The following is a 21,675-nucleotide window of genomic DNA, read 5'->3' as shown; positions in this document are numbered from 1 at the left end:
TCAGATCACAGCTGGCTGAGGCCTAAGAACATATATGATATAGTTCCTGTATTAAGTGAACAAAAGCCCAATGAATCTAAAAAACTTGTCTTAGCTTATACAACCATGCAGTCCCAAAGCTGGATGACAAGGAAAGGCATGTTAAATCTAAGTCCTGGCCGGCGCCACGGCTCACTAGGCTGATCCTCCGCCTGTGGCACCGGCACCCCAGGTTCTAGTCCCGGTTGGGGCGCCGGATTCTATCCCAGTTGCTCTTCTTCCAGTCCAGCTCTCTGCTGTGGCCCGGGAAGGCAGTGGAGGATGGCCCAAGTGCTTGAGCCCTGTGCCCGCATGGGAGACCAGGAGGAAGCACCTGGCTCCTGGCTTCGGATCGGCTCAGCACGCCAACTGTAAGAGGCCATCTTGGGGGTGAACCAATGGAAGGAAGACCTTTCTCTCTGTCTCTCTCTCTCTCACTGTCTAACTTTGCCTGTCAAAAAAAAAAAATCTAAGTCCTTCCAATTTCTACCACCCCAGAGCTGATGAGCTCAAAAGATCCAAATTTTATTTTTTATACCCAGCAAATATGATTTCTGCATTGCTTATGGGTCATTTTTCTGCTCTATCAATAGTAATCAATAGACAATTAATATCATTAAATATTAGACAATATTGAGACACTGGAATGAATTATTTCTACTGTATCTCAACAGTATAACTTAGGAAATACTTGAATTTAATTTTAACCCTTTTATTAAAAGAATGCCATAGAAACAGCTTTCTTTATATTAGGAAAAAATATTCTAAATAAGTACCTAAAACAGTTTGACTTCCCCCAGAGGTCCAATTTAATAATAATAATTAAAAAATCCAAAAAGAATATAAAACAAAAAAAAATCCATTACAGTTGCTGAAAGAACCAGAATAATACTACACTCACAATTGTAACTTGTAACTGACTTCTAGAAGAATCATTTTTAAACAGTATAAATACCTCATGAGAATAGGAAACAGATCTCCTCGGTGGGCTGTTTTCACTACAGTATTATCTTCTGAAATGCTGAAATGCACTATCTCTTCCTTAAAGCTTCTATCTTCAAGCAACCTTTGTAAGTTTTCCCTTTAAAAACAGTAAACAGAACAAATTATCAATTCATCAACAGTACCTTCAAAAATGTGATAGTGAATAGTATGCAGAGATTAATAAGCATAAATAAAATAAAGCAGCATATAGTGTATATTGTGGTTGATAACAATAAAGGAAAGTCTCCACAAAAACATCTTCTAACATGACAAGTTTTCACATTTCAAAAGGCAAAATGGATTAGAGGGGATTAGATTGAGTCAATGAGTCAACTGTGTATAGGCATGATACAAAAGCTTTCCAAATGATTATGATTTCCTAAGTAATTACTACCAAGATTTTATGGCATTATATTAGCAAAGAGAAAGAAATGAAATAACCTTCACAATATTAAATTACTATTTTCTTTTTTCCCTCAATACTTAGGGAGAACTTAAAGGAAATTTCCCAGGCCTTCAGTATTCTGTAACAGCGTCCATATGTAGAAAGGTGAAAATCAGCCAAAGAAATGGCATTTTTTTTTAGTTTCACATGTAACTTACCTGTAAGGGAGGATATGAGGATGTTTATATGTCATTATGCAATCCAGGGTTATTTTTTGTACTGTTTGATCTTGGTGTAGCAATAACTAGGAATGATATTTTATAGAACAAATTAATGAAGTCATATATATGCACACATACTATGGGATATTTTACTTGAGTTAATTTGTTAAATCACATTTCTTAAAAAATCTACATTTTTAGACAAGGTCTAGAGTTGGTTCTTGACAACAGTTCTACACTTTCTTGGAGGTCAAAGAAGATGAAAAAGAATACGTGCGAAGAAAAAAAAGAAGCAAAACTGCGGCCCCTGCATCACACAGCAGGCCCTCAATTTTTTTTGGTGGAGGCCAGTTCTCTACATGAATCTGGATTTACCAAGTGGAAGGGTCAGGGATGGTGATATCTCTCATACTATTAAGGAGTGGCAGTCAATAAAAATATGCCAGGAATGGAGATCTGGCTCTGCGGTCTCTCTAAATAGTGACTTAGAAATTTTGCTTCCTGTACGTAACAGACTTTGGAGCTCTGGCTTTAGAACAAGGTCCAACTGAATTATGGGCAGAGCATGAATAAATTCAGCTGCAATGATATATGTTTGATCTAAGACAATTCAAGTACACAAAGAAAATTTTACTTCTCCAAATAGTTTAGAATGATATCCAATACTTACTCTACTTTTTTTTTTTTTTTTTTTTTGGACAGGCAGAGTGGACAGTGAGAGAGAGACAGAGAGAAAGGTCTTCCTTTTTGCCGTTGGTTCACCCTCCAATGGCCGCTGCGGCCAACGCGCTGCGGCCGGCGCACCGCGCTGATCCGATGGCAGGAGCCAGGTACTTATCCTGGACTCTCATGGGGTGCAGGGCCCAAGTACTTGGGCCATCCTCCACTGCACTTCTGACATTAAATTTTTTCTGCAATTCAGGGTCATACACTGTGACTGAAAGAGACTATTAGTCCAACTATTTGCTTCCACTCACTCTGCTAGATCCTGAAATCCTAATCCTTCCTAAAGGCTAACTTAACTAGAAGAGAAAGGCAACCAATCATTTTTGGTATACCTCCCAACTCCTTTCTAAAATGCAATTCCCACCACACAATTCACGTTTTCTATTCTCACTGCTAATACAACTCATCAATGTTTAGTAACCCAAAACAACCTTAAAATAAATTAAATTAGTGCTATTCTAAAATCGTTTCTGAAAAATGTCTATTAATGAAAAAATCTACTTAAAATGTAGACACTAGCCCTATTCAAAAAATAATTACTGAAGCTGGCACCATGGCTCACTAGGCTAATCCTCTGCCTGTGGTGCTGGCACTCTGGGTTCTAGTCCCGGTTGGGGCGCTGGATTCTGTCCCAGTTGCTCCTCTTCCAGTCCAGCTCCCTGCTGTGGCCTGGGAAGGCAATGGAGGATGGCCCAAGTGTTTGGGCCCTGCACCCATATGGGAGACCAGGAGAAGCACCTGGCTCCTGGCTTTGGATCAGCGCAGCATGCTGGCCATAGCGGCCATTGGGGGGTGAACCAACGGAAAGAAGACCTTTCTCTCTGTCTCTCTCTCTCTCTGTTTAACTCTGCCTATCAAAAAAAAAAAAAAAAAATTACTGAAAACTCAGTTACTTCATTGAAGAAAATGACAGAAAAAGGTCCACAAATAATTATAGTGTTAAGAATTTATTTTACTTACCTGAAGATATAACTCATACAATTTGGATTCCAGATATAATGCCCGTGGATTTGAAAATTTAGAGAAAACTTGCAAATGAGCAATTAATTGCCTACATAAAAACAAAAAAGAGAATTATAGAATTAAAGAATGGAAATCATTTTCTTGAGACAGTCTTCACAGTTTACTCTCTCTGATTCCAAATTGTCTATACTTTCAGTGGTAATCACACAACCAAGTTTTAAGTTTTTGCATTTAGGATATTATTCTACAAAATTTCCAAATCTTTCAAATTCTTAGAATTTCCAAATCCAGGCTCCTCACTCCCCAGAATTCTTTAGGAAGTGCTTAAAATGATTTAAATTAAATTAAAACTCAAAAGAAGGAAATCAAAATGGTATTATATTCCAAAGTTGAACACAGATGGAATTTTTGGAATTATTCCTTATCTAAGTTCTATGCAACTGGTTGACTATATTCCTCCTCCCTTGCAGGTAACATAGACTGATGTCAGGCAAATAATCTGAGCCGAGCTAACCACAGCTCTTGCTTACAAAGGAGGAAGAAAAAAAATGATATTCTGGGATCACATTAAAATTGAAGATGTAGATCACATCATCTACTAAAATGGGCTTCTACTGCATTTACCTACCTGCCTTATGCTCTGTGAGACTTTAAAAACACTTGGAGAAAACTGTTTTATAACAATGTATACTTTGCAAGATCTATGAGGACTTTAAAAGAATCCTAGGTGAGTAAACCTAAGATATGAAGGATGTTATTGCCCATTTAAGAACATGAGCAGGAAGTGAAGACAGGTAGAAAGCAAGATGGACATGAACCTCTGCCATTCTCAGGGCATGACTCTGGGGAAAGTTACTTAACTATGCCTCAGAGTCTTAGTTTCCTCCCTTTGAGAAGCATAAGGCTTCCTGGGTTTTCTGTGAGGACTAAATCAAAGAAAGAGTTGTGGCGCTTCTGCTCCTAAGTGTTCACCAAACCATGCATTTCTCTGCTCTTGAGCAAAATTGCTTATCAGAGCACCAGTCTTGACTCCCAGCTGCTCTGCTTCTGATCCAGCTTCCTGCTAATGCAGCCAGGAAAGTAGTGGAAGATAGCCTAAGTGCTTGGGCCCCTATCACCCATGTGGGAGTTCAAGCCTCCTCACTTTGGGTTGCAGCCATTTTATGAGAGTGAACCAGTGGATAAAAGAACTGCCTCTCTCTCTGCCTTTCAAATAAATACTCTTAAAAAAAAAAAAAAAAAAAAAAAGGAGCAAGCTCAGCACCACCCAACTCTTTGCTTCCTGTTCAAGATGAGATCACTTATCCCCAAAGGGGCTCCCGTCATTGCTATCTGCCATGGGGCTCTAACCAGAACTGTGCTGATGCAGGCATCGTGCCCTTGAACCTGCAAAACTCTTTTCTTTACAAGTTCACTATGTCCAGTATTTTGTTACAGTGATGAAAAACTGATTAATAAACTAAAGAGAAAGCTAGAAATCATGACCTTTTTAGATGTTGTTGAGAAATATCCTATAGTTTTATAAACTTTAAAATTTTCTATTGAAACAGCCATTCTTTTCCTTAACATTAAGTAGTTCCTATATGCCATTCAACTCCCTAACGTGTGAGAGTACAAGAGGTAATGTACATACTCTCAGTCAATACTTGCTAAATTAGTGTTTCATGAAGGAATATAAACTTGGGCTATGAAGATATTTAGAAGGCATTAAGAATGTAACTATCAACTTACTCACATTTCCAATGATGATGGCGTTTGGTCACAATATTCTAGATTTGGACACAGGGACAGACAATTTAAGATATGGACCTGGCTCTCAAATTTCTGATTCCATGGAAGGTCAAGAAACAATTAACAATAACCAAGGCAAGGAGTGCCACGATGGAGGAATGAAGGCTGTGATGAAAGTTTGAAACTTTAGTAACGTAACTTGTTAAACGACTGGAAGAAAACTTCAGTAAAGAAATGACACTAAAATTATACCTTGAAGCATGAACAGAAATTTCAACTGGCAGCAGTGAGGCAAGGGCACAGTGGAAAGGTTCGGGTTGAGAAAGAAAGAGGCGTGACTGGATACAGTTTACTCACTCATTCCACAACTAAGTACTAAAGCTAATATTTTGCTAGGGACTCAAGACGAGAAAGAATCTTTGTCTTTAGGGGAAGCAGCAGAAGAAAGAAACGTTCAATTGTGAGAAGGTCCAGGCAGAGCAGGAATGACAGCCACAGGAAAACTGGCCATGATCTCCCTCCCCTCTGCTGCACACCTTATTTCAACTGGCTGGAACATCCCTTCCTACCCTAGCTGCCTGGCAACTTTCTTCTGTCAGCATCAGAGGTGTCTTCTTTGGGGGAACTGGGTCTTGCTATGAGAATGAAGTAACAAAATGTTAGGTTATGCCTGTCTGTGTTCCAGTAATGCCTTTAAAAATACTCTTCCCATAAAAATATTTCACCAGGCACTGACCTGTGACTCCTGCACCCCAGAGGCCTTTGTAGCCCAGTACTTTGCAAAAGACACTTGAAACAGTTGCTGAATGGATGAATGAATAACTGGCTCACAGGAAATGCTCAACAAATGGGCACATGGGATTGAGACATAAAGTGTTAACACAAATCCAGGGGGTCTTAGACACCTCACTTCAGACAATTTTCAAGTAAGCTGAAATAACTTCTGAAACTACAGTCATTATTTTAGGTTTCTAAAAATTTAGGTAAACAAATAACCAAGGGAATAAGAGTATAACAACAGCAAGAAAAAAATAGTAACAAGTAGGAGACAAGCCAAAAGGCAGAGCCAAAGTGCTGAGGCGCTCATTTATGAGAGAGAAGATGTTCCATTACGTGTTCCCTTAACACCAAACATAAATAATGCCCCAGGGCAATGAAAACGGGCAACAAAGGTCAAACAGGATTCAAATGCTCCAAGCCCCAAGCTCTCATTTACCAAAAAACAATATGATTAGATGACTGCAAAGGTCCTCCCAACTAACATTCTGAAGCTGAACCAAAAAAAAAAAAAAAGGCAAGCAACCAAACCACTCAGAAGACAGTTTTCTTTGGGCTATAAAAGAAAGCCCTGGGAAGATGTGGTATTCAGGTAAACAACAACTTGAGCAGTTAATCTTATGCAACGCTATTCCGGATTTAGGACCTAAGAGCTCTTCCTGTCCTTAGGACTGTGGATTGTGGCCTCCCAGCAACGCTGAACTCACTTTGCTGCTGCCCTTCTTGTCCTTTTCTTCTGTGAGGGCTCATCTTGGGGCAACATCTCTTCCTCCAACTCTTCCTCATCTACCGGGACAGGTTCCTCTTCCATTTCTTCTGCGGCTACCCCTTTGCCTTTTCTTCGCAAATCCTGGGTAGGAGCAATCTGCAGATCTGCTGGGTAATACTCATTACTGTGGTAAAGAGAGACGGGGTAAGATGAGCAGTGCACACTAACCTGAAAAGTCTTAATTCTGTATGTGAGAGATACTCACGGTTCACAGAATCACACATTTAAGAGACATCAGAAGCACCTCAGTCAAGCTTCCATAACATTACTTTTTTTTTTTTTTTTTTTTTTTTGGACAGGCAGAGTTAGACAGTGAGAGAGACAGAGAGAGAAAGAAAGGTCTTCCTTCCATTGGTTCATCCCCCAAGTGGCCGCTATGGCTGGTGTGCTGCGCTGATCCGAAGCCAGGAGCCAGGTGCTTCCTTCTGGTTTCCCATGCAGGTGCAGGGCTCAAGCACTTGGGCCATCCTCCACTGCCTTCCCAGGCCTCAGCAGAGAGCTGGACTGGAAGAGGAGCAACCGGGGCAGAACCGGCGCCCCAACTGGGACTAGAACCCGGAGTGCCGGTGCCGCAGGTGGAGGATTAGCCTGGTGAGCGGCGGCGCCGGCTGACAATTACTCTTTTTTAAGGGGCCGCACTGTGGTGTAGTGGGCTAAGCCTATGCCTGCGTCACCAGTGTCCTCTATGGGCACTGGTTCATGTTCCAGCTGCTCCTCTTCTGATCCAGCTCTCTGCTATCGCCTGGGAAAGAAGTGGAAGATGGCCTAAGACCTTGAGTCCCTGCACCAGTGCAGGAGACCTGGAAGAAGCTACTGGCTCCCTGCTTTGGAATGATTCAGCTCTAGCTGTTGTGGCCATTTGAGGAGTGAACCACTGGATGGAAGACCTTCTTCTCTGTCTCTCCCTCTCTTTTCTGTAACTCTATCTCTCAAATAAATAAATAAAAATCTTAAAAAATAAGAAGACTCTGATGGGGCAAGAAGGAATTGTTTAAAAAAAATAGAATTTAAAATGTCAAAACGTCTATTTTGGATTGAGCTGAAATTAACCTCCCTATGTTTGGAATCATAATTCCAGATGAAAGGACTTAAAGGGGGAATTACACTAAATGGCTAAAGTATAGTGTTAGTACTATACTGTCACTTTCCACCAGATATACTCTACCTTGTCGATGTTCATTCAAAAATAGCATCACAACAAAATTCAGCCCTCCAGCTATGTTCTAATAAAATAAATAGAATGATAAACTCTACAGCTATTGGGAGCAACCACAACACAATGCAGATTCAAATGTGCAGGCAAAGATAATCTGTAAGCTTTTATTTTATCTTCCCAAAACTAAGCTTCAGTAGTTGGTATTCATTTTTGTTCTAATTAAATTCTACCTCTTTAACTTGTTCTTACTAATTCCAATCACTCTTGTAGTTAATGAATATTATGTCAAAGTCAGTCATTCAGTACCTTCTGTCACTTTCATTCATTTATCAAAATGATATTTTGCTGTGTCTGTGCACAGGTACTGGGCTGGAGAAGTTAGGAAACTGATCAGATGGGCTTTCAAGTCTTTACTCAAAAATACACTGATGAAGTAACATGTCTGACAATGGCACCCTACCAGTGCTCCTAAAAGAAATGCCAGGTTAACCCAGATTAACCTTCAGATTAACACACTAAACTACAACTTGAGGATCAGAACATGATCATTCTTCATATTCTCATTTAGCAAAATCTAGCACTTAAAAGTAAAATGGATGACTGTATGAGATGAGCAAAGTTGCTATGTCAGTTATAGACTGCACCATCATCCACTCAAAAACAAATCACCCTTCAATTAACCATATACTATGCGTTTTTGACCTCTCTCTCCATGCATGGCATGTTCACTTGCTCATCACATGAGCTCATTCACACAAAGCATTTCTAACAGTGCAGAGTACACAGTAAGTTCCCATTAAGTGTCACCTATTATTGGGACATCCTTGCCATTGTTAGTCATTCATTCCTGCTCCAGTTTAGTTATTCTCAGACAATACTTCCAGGGATTCAAATCAGTTCTACTATCAAACAGACTGAAACATACTACTAGCCAAAAAAATCAAAATAAAAACTCAAAATATATTTCAAAGTCAGCATTAAAGGTGATATTTGGATTTTCCATTAGTTTAGAACATCTTCCTTAAAAGTATTAGTTTTAGGTAATCAGTGCCAACTAGTGTTAATTTAAATATTTTTAATTTTTATTTTCTAAGTCTTCCTAAACTCAAGAAACCCACTTCCTGTTGCAGCTCTTCTTTCCATCTCCATCCCCACAGCACACTGTACTGTTTAGAGTAAGGCCTTTATCCTTAAGCTAAGGAGTAATCTATCTCTTCAGGAAAAACTTGGAACATTAACAAAGTGAAGCTTCATATCCTATAAACACCTTTAATACCAGCTTGCATATGCATAACTCCTTGCAATTCCAAAGAACTGGTAAACTTTTTATATGACCTTCAAAACAAGGGAAAAGCAGCTAAATACCACTGTTCTCACTCCAGAAACAAATTTATACCTAAATAATTATGTGAAAAAGAGAAAATCATTACTCTTCTGCTACCATTTTCATTGACCTATTACATCTTTGCTTGTAACCTCTGCCAGAATGAATTATTCATGCAAAATCTTTCCTCCCTTCCTTCCTTCCTCCCTCCCTCCCTCCCTTCCTTCCTTCCTTCCGATTTATTTTTTTATTTGAAAGCCAGACTTACTGGGAAAGAGAGAGACAGAGAGAGATCTTCCATCTGCTAGGTCACCTCTCAAATGGCTGCAATGGCTAGGGCTGAGCTACGTCACAGTCAGGTGCCTGGAACTCCATCCAGGTCTACCACATGGATGGCAGGGGCCCAAGCATTTGGGCCATCTTACACTGCTTTCCTAGGCACAATAGCATAGAACTGGATTGGAGTGGAGCAGACAGGACTCGAACCATGCCCATATGAGATGCCAGGATTGTAGGCAGCAGCTTAGTCCCACTACGCCAGCCTTGTAAAACCTTTTCACTTATACACTTGATCCTAACTCTGCTTATATTTTCAAAGGCATGGGTCTAGTAATTTTGTCCTCTCTTGCATCACCAATTTCCACCTCTCTTCTGGATCATTTTCACCAACATCACATGCTGTTTAAATCTTAAATTAAAAGCCTCGGGCCGGCGCTGTGGCGCAGCGGGTTAACACTCTGGTCTGAAGCGCCAGCATCCCATATGGGCATCGGTTCTAGTCCCAGATGCTCCTCTTCCAATCCAGCTCTCTGCTATAGTCTGGGGAAGCAGTAGAAGATGGCCCAAGTCTGCAACGCACTGGCCGTAGCGGCCACTTGGAGGATGAACCAACGGAAAAAGGAAGACCTTTCTGTCTCTCTCTCTCATTGTCTAACTCTGTCAAAAAAAAAAAAAAATTAAAACCCTAATAACAGAAGCTCCCATTCTGTACCCATATTTCCTTCCATCTACTACTCTACATCTGCTTATTTTTTTTATAAGAACTGTACACATTTATTGTTTTTTATTTTTTCCTCTCTATTTTCTCCTGAGCTGATTTTAACAAAGCTTTTCATCTCTACTAGATTAACCAAAACATTTCTTAAGGTCACCTCCAATGCCAATGGTCAGTTCTTACTCCTGATCTCACTGGCTTTCCAGAAATATCTGATTTAACTGATACTCCTTTACTGAACTTAACTTTTCACTTTGCTTCCAGGATACCAAGTGGTCTTGGTTCTTCTATCCCTCTTTGCTGGTTTCCTTTGCCTGATCCTTGTCTAACGACCTCTCAATATCATGTCAGTCCTTGGAAGTCCTGTTTCTACATTATACCCTAGGTGATGTCATTCCTTGCCAGACGATTTTAAACACCATCCATGTACTGATGATTCCCAATTTATTGTCTCCAGAGCAAACTTTTTCCTTGAATTTCAAACTTCTAAATTCAATGGCTACTTGACATCTCTAGTTATGTACCTATTCAGTATTCCAAACTTTAACACATATACAAATGAACTCTTGGGGCTGGGGTTGTGGTATAGTGGGTAAAGCTGCCTTCTGCAATGCTGGCATCCCATATGGGAACTGGATCGAGTCCTGGCAGCTCCACTTCTAATCCAGCTCCCTGCTAATGGCCTGGAAAAGCAGCAGAAGATGGCCCAAGTACTTGGGCCTCTGTCCCCGACACAGGAGACCTCCAAGAAGCTCCCAGCTCCTGGCTTTGGCCTAGTCCAGTCCCGGTCATTGCAGCCATCTGGGGAGTGAATCAACAGACTGAAGATCTGTCTCCCTCCCTCTCTGTAATTTTGACTTTCAAATAAATAAATCTTACAAAAAAAAATTCTTGATTCTCCCCCACAAACCTGCATTTCCTGCATTCCTCCTAATCTCAGTAAATGCTAACTCTCTACTTCTAGATGCTCAAGGCAAAACCTTAAGAAACATTCTTGATTTTACCCTTTATGTGCCCTTCTTCCCTTATTTTCATACTACCATGCACACCTAATCTTGAATCTGACATGCTGGCAAATTTCATAGGCTGATTCAGTTGCAATCCTTCAAAAATGTATCTTTTTGAATTGAAATCCTTCAAAAAAAACCATTTTCACTGTTATCACTTTGGTTTAGTCACCATCATTTCTTGCTTTTTTGTCTGCCGATCTTGCAATCTCATCTGACTGGTCTCTCTATGCTCATCACTACCATTCTCAGTTTATTCTCAACACAGCAGCCAGAAATATCCTTAAGAAGACTTAAGTCATTTCATCCTTTTGCTCAAATTTCCCAATGGCTTCTCATTTCACCAAGGTTCTTAACGTAGTAGCCACATTTGGTCTCTTGTTAACTTTTTGTTCATCTCCATTCATTTCCTCCCTGGATCAGTCTGCTTTAGCCACACAGATGTCCCTGCTGCTCCTTCAACAAGCCAAGCATATTGTGGTTCATGGTCCACTAAACCTAATCCCTAGAGTATCTTTCCACATGATGAAATTATCACAGAAAGACACACTCTCTACTGAGTGCTTTGTTCTGCTCTGCACAACACACTACTTGTCTTTCGAGTTTAAAGCAATCACACTTTCACATATCAAATCCAGTCAAAACAAAACAATGTTCCAGAAAGCTTTTCCTATTCTTTGCCAGCACATTCCTTAGCATCATGGGTGCCATCAAGAAGTTCAAAACAGCAGGTTGGTTCAAAGTAAAATACCTTCAAGCTCTGAACAGGCAATAAAACAACAAACAGGGCAGGAAACAGCAAGGCCTTTGTACAATGATCAGCCTCAATTTGGCCCTCGTTATCTTATAAACTGTAATTTCTTATTAATACTTATTAACATTAATACCTTATTAATACTTATTAATTTCTTATTAATAATGTGGGCTAAAATTAAGTGGCGACCAAAACTGGTTTGTTATTGACAAAGCCAATGCTTAATAGATATGCAATGTTTTGAAAAAACTGGAGCCAGCAATGTGGAACAGTGGGCTAAGACGCTGCTTATGGCACCAGCAACCCCCATGGGAGCATCAGTTTGAGCCCTAGCTGCTCTACTTCTGAGATGGCTCCCTTTTAATGATGCTGGGATGGCAGCAGGGGAGCGCCCACGTGTACCTGGATGGAGCTCTGACTCTGACCTGGCCCAGCCCTGGTCATTGCAGTTATCTATAACCAGTGGATAGAAACTCTTTCTCTCTTTGCCTGTCATTCTGCCTTTAAAATAAATAAAATAAATCTTTATTATTTTTTTAAAGACCTAGTTACTTATTTGAAAGGCAGAGTTACAGAGAGACAGAGGCAGAGAGAAGTCATCCATCCGCTGGTTCACTCCTCAAATGGCCACAATGGCCTGAGCTGGGCCAATGCAAAGCCAGGAGCCTGGAGCTTCTCCCAGGTCTCCCACATGGGTGCAGGGGCCGTAGGACTTGGGCCATCTTCTAATGCTATCCCAGCCATAGCCAAGAGCTGGACTGGAAGAGGAGCAGCCAGGATTCGAACTGGCGCCCATATGGGTAGCTGGCACTGTAGGCGGCAGCTTTACCTGCTATGTTACAGTAAAGTAAATTTGAAAAAAAAAAAAAAAAGACAGATGTATAAAGAACTCAACCAATTTTAGAGGTTCATACTTCTTATCTTATCAAGAGAACACTTACTTGATAAATCTCAAGAAAAGTGGAGAGAGTTCCCTGGACCGTGGCTCTACTCTCTCTGGGAATTTTGCTAGAGCTCGCCAGAGCAAAAACCGAAAGTTGGTATGGTCCAGTCTTTCCCGACAATCTGTTTTTAATGCTAACTGTGCATGATAAAGAGCTCCAACATCCCCTTCCTGGGTCTGCTCCCAACTTTCATCTCCAATGGACTTCTCCTCATCTGTTAGATCATTCTGTAGTTCTTTCTCTGCAAGAGAAACAAGTCATAACCACTAGAGAAATATTAACTTCTGTCCCATATTTCCAATTCAAGAGAAGACATTTCCATCTCTGATACATAAGGAAAGAATAACACATATCCAAAGGTTATAAAAAATAATACATGCCTCATTTCTGTTTCTAATTTCATGTGCGATTAAGCAGCAAAGATTAAATACTTACACAAACACCTTTCTTCCCAGCCCCTCATGCCCCCTTACATACCAGCATGTGTAGCTGCTTTTTCTAGATGTTCATAGTAGACTTTCCAAAATTGTTTATTTTCCATTTCATGTGCATGAGAACTAAGAGAAAAAGATCACAAAACAAAGCACATAATATGATTCTTATTTTGCGACCTCTCACAGGAAAAAATTAAATGGATATTACTAAAATGCTAATTAGTTTATCCTTTAATTTTAGGGTGTAAGCAATTTTTGCATTTCTATTTTTCAAAATGCCTGCACTGCAAAAACTATTTTTATAGTCGTAAAAATTTTCAATAGCTCTCTTTGAAAAGAATATTTTTAAAGGCACAGTATTGGAAATAGGGCATTAGGGAATAAAAGCATCTGCCTGGAGAGAAAAGTCAGACTATTCGAAACTAATTTAAAAATGTTGGTTTTCCTTCCACCAAATTAAAATGTACTTATTAACACAAAAGCAAAATAATCATTAACTATATGAAATACTTTTCAGAACTTAATGAGGGCATATTAGATGAATAATATAAACTGTTTATAAAGCTGATATCCTAAGTGAATTTTTTATATTCTTTGTCATTAATTTCCAAATATGCATAAAGTTCACACAAGACATGACCTATGTATCTTGTATATCATACATGGAAAAACAATTTCTGAATAGAAAGATGTGCTCAACAGGAAGATAACACAACCACGATGGAGAACCATTAAAGAGATTCAATAATTGAAGGATTTTTGATACGGGGCTATTGGTCACAAGCACAGCAGATTCTCCCTGTCTTCTCAAAGCACAATAAAAGGCAGACCAAATTGGTAAGAGATTTGGTTTTTATTTTTTTAAATTCTTAAAATTTATTTGAGAGGCTGAGAGACTGAGACAGATGGAACACTCATCTGCTAGTTCACTTCCCAAATGTGCACATCAGCCAGAGCTGGGGCAGGTGGAAACCAAGAGCCTGGAACTCCATCTATGTCTCCCATATGGGTGGCAGTAACTCAAGTACTTGAGTCATCACCTGCTGCCCCCCAGGGTATGCATTAGCAGGAAGCTGGAATTGGGAGCCTGCTCCAATATATGTATTTTCTGTGTGAACTTCAGGGTTTTTTTTCAGAGCTGAAAGATTTTAGATATTGGACAGCACCAGTTTTGAAAAATTCTTAATTTTTAATTTAAAATATGGTTCAATAACTCAATATAAATAAAAGTACAATTCTTATAACTTTCTTACTGTAAAAAATATCAACTGCAAAAATCTTCAATGTATAAGTATGATCTAAATTAAAAAGTAAAAGTACTCTAAAGTTATTTTAATGCATACAAAAAATATACATAAACTGCTCATACCCACTCACTTAAATCACAACTTGGATTATAACTCTGGCCCCATCATTCTGCAGCAGTTAATGGGTAATAACTTCATCCATTTATCCCATGCTCACCTTATAAGTTCAATAACAGGATCCCACAGTGCACTGAAGTTAATATATAACATGCCTAGTAAATAACGAAGTGGCACCTGCAATCACAGGAGACTAGGTTAGTGAATGGGTCATGAGCTACAGCAAAAAGGCAGAACCGAAGTACTGAAATGCAAGCACCCCTACCAATAATCTGAAATTCGGAAAGAAGCTGTGCTGTAACAAAACAGGTATCAATACCAGTCCAGAATTCAATGTATAATAATTAATTTTTCTCCTTTCCCTAAAATGTTATTTACATCTGGGTCTCCAAAGTGGGTTGCAGGGACCTAAGTACTTGGGCCATCATCTGTTGCCTCCCAGGGTGCTCATCAGCAAGTGGTTAGAATTTGGAGCAGACCTAGGACTCGAACCTAGGCTCTATGATATGGGGTGTCGGCATCCCAAGCAGCATTTCAATAGTTGCACTAAATGCATTTCAGTAGTTTACTAAACCTCTTTGTACCTCAGTTCCCATCTCTGTAAAATGAACACAGAAACAGCACTTGCCCCCTATGACAACTATGCAGATGAAATATGTTAAGCACATAAAGCCCTGAGAGTGGTGCCTGGCACATATAACAAGTGCTCCATAAGAGCCTGAAGCGAGTCTCCAAATAGAATCCCCAGTGACCCTTGTACTGTGGCTCTGTGCTAAGTAGACGGTAGCAATCTGATGCTTGCTAGGGAAATGGCTCCCTCACAGCACAGCACTGTTTAAGAATAGAAATTAATTTTCAGATAATGAATAGCTACTTTTTCTTAGTTCCTCAATCCCCAGTGAGAAATCAAAACAACAGCAACTAGATTTCTGGGCACTTCCCTTTGGCAGGCTCCATTTTTCTGTCCCCAAAGGATAAGCAGAAGGTTGGTCATTAAACCAGGGAGTTAAAATGAAGTATATTTCAACAGATTTCCTATTAGCAAAGTTCACAATGGCTTAGCCAAGGAATCTCAACCCAGTTTGTTGACTCAAATAGCCTTTGAATTTCTCCTTCCAACTCAAATTGTTCCAGAAGCTCACTTTTCATCCATGTGTTTGAGTAATAGTATTTCTAACAAAAGGAAAAGGGGAAATGATAATAAAGACTGAATGCCCCACTCTTCCTTTAATCAACTACTTATCTCATCACCTTTCTTTACTGATCTAGAAGCTAACATCAGAAGCACTAGACAAGGCCTATGTCAGTTTTGTCGCTTGTAAAACCAGCACTTCACATAACCCTTGATACTTCAGAAGTGCTATAAATAAAACATAACAAACAACTGAAAGAATTAATGGCATCTTGTCCTAAGAAGTGTCCAGAAGAAGTGCAGATATTGAAGACAAAGGCTCAGGTAGATAATTATGTGGCTTATAAATCTACATAAATCCAGACTCTGAGACGTGAGCTTTAGTTATCTCATCACGACCCTCACTCCCCCAACCCCCCGCAGCTGCCATCTAGACATATAGAGCTGCTTGCATCCCTGAATAAACCTGTTATTTGACATCATTTGCGCCTCTCTTGCGCCACCTGGTTGAAACACACTTCCTACTTGAGTTTCTGGAGATGTAATCCTTTGACAGGACACCGCTTTAGAGTGATTTTCTCAGTGAAGACTCTGGACTATACCCCACTATGCTTTACTGGTTACATATCTGTGAGTCCCTAGCAGGCTTTATGTCTCTTTAAGGTAGGTTTATGTACTCAATTGTCTTTGTATCCCTAAAGTCCAATTTGATGACCAAAACATAGCAAATGCTTACTAAATGGCTAAATGTATAACAGAATACTGAGTAGGAAATTCATGAAGCATTTTGTAAATACAGACCACAGGCTGGTCCTTTCTGAATATTCTTATGCTATGATATGTTTTCTAGTCCTTTTTGGCGCTGAGACTTTAGCCTTTCTGAAAGGAAGGGGCTGGGCTTTTGCATCATGAGCACCCAGTTATTGGTGGTCAATACTTACGTTAGATAAAAGGTTAATTTTAAATGTGTGTTTTTTTTTTTTTTTTTTTTTTTTTTTTTGGACAGGCAGAGTGGACAGTGAGAGAGAGAGACAGAGAGAAAGGTCTTCCTTTGCCGTTGGTTCACCCTCCAATGGCCGCCGCTGCAGCCGGCGCACCGCGCTGATCCGATGGCAGGAGCCAGGATCCAGGTGCTTTTCCTGGTCTCCCATGGGGTGCAGGGCCCAAGCACCTGGGCCATCCTCCACTGCACTCCCTGGCCATAGCAGAGAGCTGGCCTGGAAGAGGGGCAACCGGGACAGAATCCGGCGCCCCAACCGGGACTAGAACCCGGTGTGCCGGCGCCGCAAGGTGGAGGATTAGCCTATTGAGCCACGGCGCCGGCTCAAATAAAAGGTTAATTTTAATAATCATAATAGCTAGGGCCAGGGCTGTGGTATATAGTAAGCTAAGACTCCGCCTGCAGCGCTGGCATCGCAGGTGAGTGCCAGGTTATGTCCCAGCTGTTCCTCTTCCAATCCAGCTCTCTGCTATGGCCTGGGAAAGCAGCAACAGACGGCCCAAGTCTTTGGGTCCCTGCACCTGCATGGGAGACCTGAAAGAAGCTCCTGGCTCTGGATCCGCCTAGCTCTGGCTGTTGTGGTCATTTGGGGAGTAAACAAGCAGAGAGAAGACCTTTCTCTTGGTCTCTCCCTCTCTCTTTCTATAACTCTACCTCTCCAATAAATAAATAAAATCTTCAGTTCTGCTTTATCTAATACATTTCCACAGCCTACCCCTGGACTAAAATCATTTACATTCTAAAAGCTTTAAAACTTTTTCCTTTCTCAACTTTTCTTTGAGAGGTAGAGTCAAAAGGCACAGAAAAAGCACATGAGCTCTCCCGTCCACTGATTCACTCCCCCAGATGCCTGCAATGGCTGGTACTGAGCCAGGGCTGGAACCTGGAGCTGAGAACTCAATTCACACCTCCCATGTGGGTGGCAGAGACCCAACTACTTGGGCTATCATTGATGCCTCCTAAGGTCTGTATTGGCAGGAAGCTGGAACTAGAAATAAAATCCAGGCATTCCAATGTGGGATGCGAGCATCTTTTTATTTGATTTGAAGATTTATCTATTTGAGAGGCAGAGTTATAGACAGAGAGGGTGAGATAAAGAGAAAGGTCTTCCATGCGCAGGTTCACTCCCCAAATGGCCACAACAGCTGGAGCTTGGCTGTTCTGAAACCAAGAGCCAGGAGCTTCTTCCAGGTCTCCCACATGGGTAGCAGGGACCCAAGGACTTGGGCCATCTTCTATTGCTTTCCCAGATGATTAGCAGGGAGCTGGAGCAGAATCAGAGCAGCCAGGACTTGAACTGGTGCCTATATGGAATGCTGGCACCTACTACTACACCATAGCACCAGCCCCAAAGAATGCAAGCATCTTAACCACTAGGTTAAACACTTATTTATTTATTTTTCTTTTTAAAATGGAATCTGCATTTTCAAAGCACTGTCTCTAAAACCAGTTTAAGAGTTTTTGTGATAAGGGTTAACTTGCAAACTTATCTAATTCATTACCGTTTAAGAGGCTAATGAAGCAATTAAGAGGCTAATGAAGCTCGAGAAGCTCTAAAAATGGAGTCTTACATCTTAAAATGCTCCAATGCAACATGCTGTAACCAATAAGATGGCCCAGAGACACTCTACCTAAGTGAAACAAACTGCTCAAGTAGCCACTTCTCTGTTGTACCAGGAAAAGCAAGAATAAAACCGAATGAGGACTGGCTATAACTGCTTCACACCTGCACATACTTACAAGAGAACTAAAGCATTTCCACTGTTTAAAAGGCTGGCAGAGCTGTCTGACTCAAAACATCTAAGAGACTGGGGATCTACCTCTTTTATTTTTTATTTTTTTGGTGACTACTTAAAATGCTTCCACAAACAGGATTTGAAATATAAATTAACAGGAAAAAAGGATCCTTTTTCACCTCCTGCAATGGTCCATCAGGGACTGCAGTCCGCACCACATCATGTCTCAGTTTTCTCAGATGAAGAAGCTTCTCCCGGTAATCATTCACAGTTGCTGGCACAAGTTCAGCCTGACGTAATATAGCAAAGGCGGACTGCCGCTCTGAGAGCCCATCATCCTGAACGGTAAGGGAAACCCAAAACATAGGTTATGATTTTGATTTTCCAAAGAGAACATGTAATGTGACCAAAGGTCTAAAAAGAGAAAAAAAATCAGATTATGTTAATGTTTTAAATTAAATAAGCTACACCTTTCTTGTTTGTTTTTCTAAGTGATTCCTTTTTTTCTTCATACCTCTTACTTTTTTTTTTTTTTTGGAAGATACTTCAGGCATAAAAGTGATATACAACTGACAAATGGAAAACAGGAAAGTCATTCTCAAAATGACTCAAACTGCTTGGCAACATGCATTAACATCCATTGAAATAAAGAAAGTGAATATATACATATGGGTAAGTCAAAAGTTTGTGGGACATCAAATTAAAAGTTGTTTATTTTGGTGCAAAAAATTTTTTTAAAGATTTATTTATTTGAAAGGCAGAGTTTCACAGAGAGAGAAGGAGAGGCAGAGAGAGAGAGAGAGGGAGAGGTCTTCCATCCGATGGTTCACTCCCCAATTGGCTGCAACCACAGGAGCTGCGCCAATCCGAGGCCAGGAGCCAGGAGCTTCCTCTGGGTCTCCCACGTGGGTGCAGGGGCCCAAGGACTTGGGCCATCTTCCACTGCTTTCCCAGGCCACAGCAGAGAGCTGGGTTGGAAGTAGAGCAGCGGGGTCTTGAACCGGCGCCCATATGGGATGCCAGCGCTTCAGGCCAGGGAGTCAACCCACTGCGCCACAGTGCCAGCTCCCAAAGAATTTTTTTGAAATACAAATATATGAGGGATCATCAGAAGGTTCATGGAAAAACACACATGAAAAAACAGCATGGATTTCAAAAATTCTTGCACCAAAATAAACTTACCTTTCAATTCCATTTTCCCATAAACTTCTTGAAATACCCTCTAACTTTCACTACACAATTTTACTTCTAGTAATTTACAGGATGGGAATACTTCCCTACACAAAAATAATCTGTATGGCAGTGTTATTAGCACCTACTAATATTTTTTACTACAATACTGTCTGAAATGCTGAAAATCTATAAAAACTCACCTAATTATCCATCAACAGGGACTTGGCTAAGATATTTGGAACTGTGGAGTACCATGCCAACTTCAAAAGAAATGAGGAAAACCTGACATGACCCATTTAAATTACACGTGTATATACAAAAAATATGAAAGAATATTCAACAATTAAGTGGATTTTCACTGGTGGTCTTTTTTTTTTTTTTTTTTTTTTTTTTGACAGGCAGAGTGGACACAGTGAGAGAGAGAGACAGAGAGAAAGGTCTTCCTTTGCAGTTGGTTCACCCTCCAATGGCCGCCGCGGCTCACTGGTGGTCTTGTTAGCAGGTGGGAGTAAACATCACAAAATATATCAGTTTTTATGACAATTATATATAAAGTTAATCTTCTGCAGATATTTTGGACATCTAAAAATATTGTAGACTTATGTTTTTTTAAAAACTATCCAAATATTTAAAATACCTCCTTCATTTCTGGAAGCCGAACATCAAAATGGTTTAGGATCCTTATTGTCAAAAGTCGAATCTAGAGAAAGTAAAAGACACGTTTCAAATTCTAAAGTTGAACAACAGAAAGACACTGATTCAATCAGTGAGATAGTGAATACAAGGTATTTCATAAAGTTCATGGAAAATGGAATTAAAAGACATTTATTTTGATGTACAAAATTTTGAAATCCACGCATGGTTTTTGAAATACACATTTTTCATGAATTTTTTCAAGATTTGCTGTATGCATGGATTTCAACTTTATTTTGGTGACAAACTTTTTTTTTTAAAGATTTATTTATTTATTTGAAAGTCAGAGTTACACAGAGAGAAGAAGGAGAGAGGGAGGGAGGGAGGGAGAGGGAGAGGGAGAGGGAGAGAGAGAGAGAGGTCTCCCATCCACTGGTTCACTCCCCACTTGGCCATAACAGCCAGAGCTGTACCGATCTGAAGCCAGGAGCCAGGAGTTCCCTCCAGGCCTCCTACAGGGGTACAGGTGTCCAAAGACTTGGGCCATTTTCCACTGCTTTCCCAGGCCATAGCAGAGAGCTGGATTCCAAGTGGAGCAGCCAGGACTTGAACCGGTGCCCATAAGGGATACCAGACTGCAGGTGGCAGGTTTACAGTGCTGGCCCCAACAACTCTTTGAATTCCATTTTCCATTAACGTTCCAAAGTATTCTCCTATATGTATACTCCACACCTTATTTCATATTTAACACCAACTAATACCTTAATCAAACAGTGCATAGAACAAAGAAAGACTAGCCTAGACTTAGGAGGTTGGCCTTAATACCATGTAGTGTGTCTGGCTACAGGTTGACTGTTCCTTTTCTGAAATGCTTGAGTACAAAAGTGTTTCAGATTTTGGAGTTTCCAGGACTTTCCAATATTTATGCAGACTTTATTGGCTGAACATCCTTAATCAGAACTTAGAATCAGAGGCCAACACTGTGGCATGGTGGGTTGAGCCACAGCCTGAGGTGGTTTGAATCCCAGCTGTTCCACTTCCCATCCAGCTGCGCGCTGGTGTGCTTGGGAAGGTGGTGGAGGATGGCCCAGGTTTCTGGCTTTGGCATGGCACAGCCCTGGCTGTTGCAGCCGTTAGGAGAATGGGCTAACAGATGGAGGATCTCTGTATCCGTCTCTCCTTCTCTCTGTAACTCTGATTTCCAAATAAATAAATAAAACCAAACCAAATCAACCAAACAAAAAAATCCTCAGATTCACATATCTCCAAACTCAGAAACTTTTGAGTTACTGCTCAAAGAATTTTGATTTTGGAGTATTTCAGATTTCGGATCATGGATGCACAACTGTATGGCACTATGTACATCTCTGTATTAAAGACAAAGAAGCTGATTAACCTTACCATTCAAGAGAAATTGGCCATTTTTGTTCCTAAGTATTGTATTCTGGTA

The 21,675-nt window shown here is 40.4% G+C and overlaps 1 protein-coding gene across 1 annotated transcript in view; it reads right to left on the bottom strand.

Moving 5' to 3' along the window:
• The window catches only part of UTP20 (UTP20 small subunit processome component), a 103,719-nt gene that overhangs the window by 57,775 nt on the left and 24,269 nt on the right, over nt 1-21,675 (bottom strand). The window contains exons 17-25 of the mRNA XM_008256963.4: nt 20,230-20,292; nt 18,599-18,757; nt 14,652-14,728; nt 13,231-13,310; nt 12,751-12,994; nt 6,513-6,698; nt 3,295-3,385; nt 1,606-1,691; nt 974-1,099 (exon numbers count right to left, since the gene is read on the bottom strand). Of these exons, the coding sequence (XP_008255185.1) occupies nt 974-1,099; nt 1,606-1,691; nt 3,295-3,385; nt 6,513-6,698; nt 12,751-12,994; nt 13,231-13,310; nt 14,652-14,728; nt 18,599-18,757; nt 20,230-20,292 (1,112 nt within the window). The remainder of the gene's footprint in view (nt 1-973; nt 1,100-1,605; nt 1,692-3,294; nt 3,386-6,512; nt 6,699-12,750; nt 12,995-13,230; nt 13,311-14,651; nt 14,729-18,598; nt 18,758-20,229; nt 20,293-21,675) is intronic.

This window comes from Oryctolagus cuniculus, chromosome 11, assembly GCF_964237555.1.
Source record: "Oryctolagus cuniculus chromosome 11, mOryCun1.1, whole genome shotgun sequence".
In the NCBI taxonomy this organism is placed as follows: domain Eukaryota; kingdom Metazoa; phylum Chordata; class Mammalia; order Lagomorpha; family Leporidae; genus Oryctolagus; species Oryctolagus cuniculus.
The sequence above is the reverse complement of the archived record's forward strand: the minus strand, read 5'-3'. Positions and strand labels throughout refer to the sequence as shown.